The sequence below is a fragment of the Hippoglossus hippoglossus genome, chromosome 19 (assembly GCF_009819705.1).
Source record: "Hippoglossus hippoglossus isolate fHipHip1 chromosome 19, fHipHip1.pri, whole genome shotgun sequence".
Lineage (NCBI taxonomy): Eukaryota > Metazoa > Chordata > Actinopteri > Pleuronectiformes > Pleuronectidae > Hippoglossus > Hippoglossus hippoglossus.
The window spans coordinates 573374-578373 of NC_047169.1; the positions used below are offsets into that span (position 1 = coordinate 573374).

The 5000-nt window shown below is 40.9% G+C and overlaps 1 protein-coding gene across 1 annotated transcript in view; it reads left to right on the forward strand.

Annotated features, from left to right (window-relative positions):
• Positions 1–5000, forward strand: part of ankfn1 (ankyrin repeat and fibronectin type III domain containing 1) — a 48138-nt gene that overhangs the window by 4209 nt on the left and 38929 nt on the right. Inside the window, exon 5 of the mRNA XM_034570137.1 lies at positions 2317–2582. Within this exon, the coding sequence (XP_034426028.1) occupies positions 2317–2582 (266 nt within the window). The remainder of the gene's footprint in view (positions 1–2316; positions 2583–5000) is intronic.

Consider the following 5000-nt stretch of genomic DNA (forward strand, 5'->3'; position numbering starts at 1 on the left):
TTATCAGGTGTTTGACTCGTCATCGCTCGGAACTCGTTTCCAGTTTCAAATCTTAACGTCTGTAGATGATTTTCACTCAGTGATTTTCCTGAAGATGTAAATAATTAAATCAATATTTCTTCAAAATAAAATAAAAACAAATCTCGGTTTGAAGTTTCCAGTTGAAAACAATAAAACTTTGTGTTTCTTCGTGTCCATTGAGATGATATTTTAAAGACTCTTAATGATGATGAATGATAAAGTTTTATTTTCCATCATTACACACATTTGTCTGTTTTAAGTAGATTTTACATGTAACAGGTTTTAGACTATTAGACAATTATAAATAAACATCTGTGAAATGGGGTCAGAGTAAAGTTCTATCAGCTGATTTCTATTGGTCAATAAAAAGTCTGTTTTTACAGAGTGAAAAATACGAGACGTGTTTTTCCAATGGTTTTCATCAGGCAGCTGATACATTGGTACAAAAGGTTTTCTCATTGTTATTGAAAGACCGAAGTCATCAAGTGAATTATTCAGACAAAGTTAATTTCCTCTTGTTGTAGTTTCTTCAGCTTCTCGTCATGACTCTGATTCCAACCGGTTTAAATCTGTTTTTCTCTTATTTTGAACTTTATCATGGAGAAAGTCTGATGTCAGCGGTTGCCTGGCAACAGCGATCTCAATGGTCTGAAAACTGAGGATAACGTCCGGTCGACCTCCGGTCTCGTCTTCCTGTTTGTTTAGAGACAGTTCATGGGAATGAAATCTGATCGTTATAAAAACATCGTGACTCTGAGCTTCATCTCCGACGTTTCTTCTTTCATTCATGGTCCTTTATTTAATAATAAACTGTGACAGACGTCGTCCCCTTGTTTTCAGGTAAACCTAGGTAGCGCAGTAGCATTAGCATCACCTGTAGCATTAACAGATTGATCCTGATTGGCTGAGACAGGTTCTCTGGTCACATGTCAAGAATAGAGCGTAACCAACAATTATGACCTGACACAACTTCACACCAGAATATTGGTTCCACTCTGGAAATATAAGACAACATGTTTTTATATATCAACTCTTATTGTTGTATGTGAATGAAAAAGATCGATTTATTCATGTGTGAAATATTCTTGTATTTAACTCAAATGTTTTAATAGTTTAAATGACTCTGATGGAACGGTTCAGTCTGACTGTGTCCACTAGAGGGCGCCATGACACCAGTGATCAGATGAATTTAATATAATAATCAGATTAACTGGTTCTTCTCATTGTTGATTAATTTAAGTCTCAGAGAAACAGATGAATTATTAAAATACACATTTTATTTAATCCATCATTTACAAGAATAAAGAATCTCATTATATTTCAGTGTTTCTGACCCTGATACACTGAACTGTATTTATAATAGTAATATATCATAATTTCAACCTAATTTAAAACCACTGCATCCACCCCCAATACATCTGGTGCTTTATGGCTCTAAATGGGTCATCATTTGAAGATGTACAGTTTTAGTTAGTCTTCTGTTTCATCGCTGTTCTTTCTTCTGACCCTGGAAACACTGAGTTTTAATATCTGCGCTGGCGACACCTGGTGGCCAGAGGCCTCGTGTTACAGGTCGTCCATCTGGCCCATTCTTGTGAACACGATATCTTAAGAACACCTTCAGGGAATTTCCTCAAATTTGCTACAAACGTTCAGTTGGACTCAAAGATGAACTTATTGGATCTCAGAGGTCAAAGGTCACCATGAGTCTGGAGGTGAGTCAACCACAGGAGGTGATTCTAGATTTAATAGAAATACTTTGCGTCGTGTGTAGTTCGTAACGTGTCTGTGTGTCGCAGTTCTTTCTCAGTGATACAGATGTTAGGAGAGAGAACCTGGTGCTTCCAGGGTTCTGCACCTTCTCTTCAGTTACGACTCATGTTCCTTCATTTCTGTCGTTCTGGACTTTCTTCGTACATTTCATTCATTTCCCTCAGGGCGTCCGGAGTCAAACATCCAGGCAGCGACCACAGTTTCACCTCATGTAGTTTTAATGCAGCAGCTCAGGTCGTCAGCTGGTCTGCAGCCTGACACCTGACACATGAAACCACCTGAGAGGAGTAGAACAAGGTCCTGCAGAGCGACGACCAGGATTCACAGCGTCTTTCTCTTCGTCTGTTTCCGTCTCTCCAACCTGCTGCTGTTCCTCTCTTTCACCTTCTCATCTTTTCATATCTATTCACACTCAGTATTTTAATATATATTATAAAATAACCAGTATCCATAATAGTGGGGTTAGGGGGTTAGGGCGCAGTGTACAGTAACAGCAGCTCGTCTCTGGTTTCTCTCGTCCAGGTTCGGTGCAGCGTGAATTCTGGTCACCTGATCCGTCTCCTGGGTCGGGGGGGTGTGCATCAGCAGCAGCAGGAGGAGGAGGAGCAAGGAGCCTCCCTCTGGCTGAGGTGGGCAGGGCGTCACCGGCGTGCGGCAGCGAGCGGGCGGCCTTGAGGAAGACGGTTTCGGTTGACGATCGTCTGCTGCAGCCGGCGGTCGGAGAGCAGCGACGTGTGCGACTCCTGAGTCGACTGGAGAGAGGAAGGAAGAAGCTGCGGAACGTCCACGTGAGTGTTGGATCGTTTTCTTCAATGCTTTTCTCATATAACTTATTTAAATTTTGGAGTGGGAAGGAACATCACTTATTTCTAATTTGCCCAGTTAATGTCTGATCAGTGATATTTATCATGTCTGGAAAACGCTGGAACAATGTGAGACGTCACAAAATGTTTCTCCATCTTTACTTTAGTCCAAACTTTACATTGTAGTAACCTGTCTTCAACACAGAGGGCGACAACCCTCGATAGTAATTAAACAAATCCAAATTATTATATAATTACTTATAACTCAAACTCAACACTTCCTCTGTTTCACATTAAAAGTCTTTCCAGTGGTTCCATTTAATGAAAAGCTTTTATTGTGAAAGTTTCATTCATGTCGTCTGAAAGAATCGATCAGAATGAAAAAAATAATTTTATTACATTAAATTATTGGATCAGCTGATCAGATACGACCTGTTAATCTCAGTAGAAGAAGAAGTCTGGAACGCTCTGCACGTTGTCGCCCTCTGTGGCCAAGAGCAATATCATTACAGTCACGTTTACACTACAACCAAGATGGCAGACACGTGTGGTCAGAGCCACTGTCACTTCCTGTCATGACTTCCTGTGGATATTTCAAGATAAAAGCCTCCAAATCCACATGTTTGCTGTTAAGCTCTTAATTTGAAAAGTCTGCTTTTGCAGCTGGACACAGACTGACAGTGTTTGTGATTGGACCTCATTTAAGGCTCCGCCCACACGTTTTAGTTTTAAACCCCATCACTGTTGCTATGGTTACACCTGGCGTTCTACATGACTCTGGATCAGAGACTTGTGTAAACTGATCTCGTTTCAGTTTAAAACTTGTGGGTTTGTGTTTGAGTCTGAACAGAAACTGAGACTTTAGTAAACGATGACACGTTCTCTCCCTGATTGGTTCTCATCAGTCACGTGACTCGACTACCAGCAGTGAACACAAAGCTAACACTTCCTGTCAGTAACACTTCCTGTTTCTAACACTTCCTGTCAGTAACAGTTCCTGTTTCTAACACTTCCTGTCAGTAACACTTCCTGTTTCTAACACTTCCTGTCAGTAACACTTCCTGCTTCTAACACTTCCTGTCAGTAACACTTCCTGTTTCTAACACTTCCTGTCAGTAACACTTCCTGTTTCTAACACTTCCTGTCAGTAACAGTTCCTGTTTCTAACACTTCCTGTCAGTAACACTTCCTGTTTCTAACACTTCCTGTCAGTAACACTTCCTGTTTCTAACACTTCCTGTCAGTGACAGTTCCTGTTTCTAACACTTCCTGTCAGTAACACTTCCTGTTTCTAACACTTCCTGTCAGTTACAGTTCCACCTCGTCGTCGCTCACACAGTCTGACACACACACGTTTGTACAGCTGTCTTAGGGAGGACACTCATTAGCATAATGCATTCCCTAGCCCCCCCACCCTAACACTAACCATCCAAACTAAATGCCTAACCATAACCCTTAACCTTAACCTAATTCTAACCCTAAAACCAAGTCTTAACCCCCAAACAGTCCATTAAAGGGGGGGTTACAAAGTGAGGACCGGCCAAAAGGTCCTCACTTTGTAGGTTGTAGACTCAAACTGGTCCTCACAAAGATATCTGTACAAGAACACACACACACACACACACACACACACACACACACACAAACTAATAGATCTCAAATTAGAATCTCTTCAACACAACGTTCGGATCTGTCTGACGTCGGAGTCTAAAATAAACCGTTTCTTTACAACAGAAGTTTTACTTGATCTTTTTTGGGAGTTTAGTTTCTTCTCAGAGTTTAATGCAACTCAGAGTTGTTGGTTTGTTTGTTGCTTGAGTTCATTTTGTTTGTCGTCTGCAGCTTCACATATAAAAAAGCTCCTGTGTTTTAACCTCCGACCTCTGAAATCTTCCTCCAGTGTTACGTTGATATTTTTACTTCCTGTGATGTCATTTCCTGCAGAATCTACAAATACTTCACGTCTCTAAAATCTGATCAACCTCAGCTGAAAGGTTCTGAGTCATTAAACTATAATAAACAATCAAAGTACTGAAACTGTTATAAATACAAATTCAGACACGTTTTTTCATCAATAAACACATAAAACATATTGATCCTTAAGATTCTAAATATAGAAACATGAACTGATTATTTCTTGTTTTAGTTTTTGAGGGAGGAACATTTTATTCCTGGTTTTAAACGGGGCTCCTCCTGTGATTGGCTGTCGTCAGTATGAGTGATGTGTAAACTGGTCTGACCTCAGATCAGCAGCAGGTGTTCGTCTCTGCTCGTCTTCACTTTCTGCTTCACCGTCTCAGTAAATAACAGATTTCCAGGCAACACAGGCAGGTCGAGTGAGTCCCGTCCCTCCGTCCCTCCGTCCCTCCGTCCTCCCAGCGTGCTCCGGGTGCTGTGAAACAG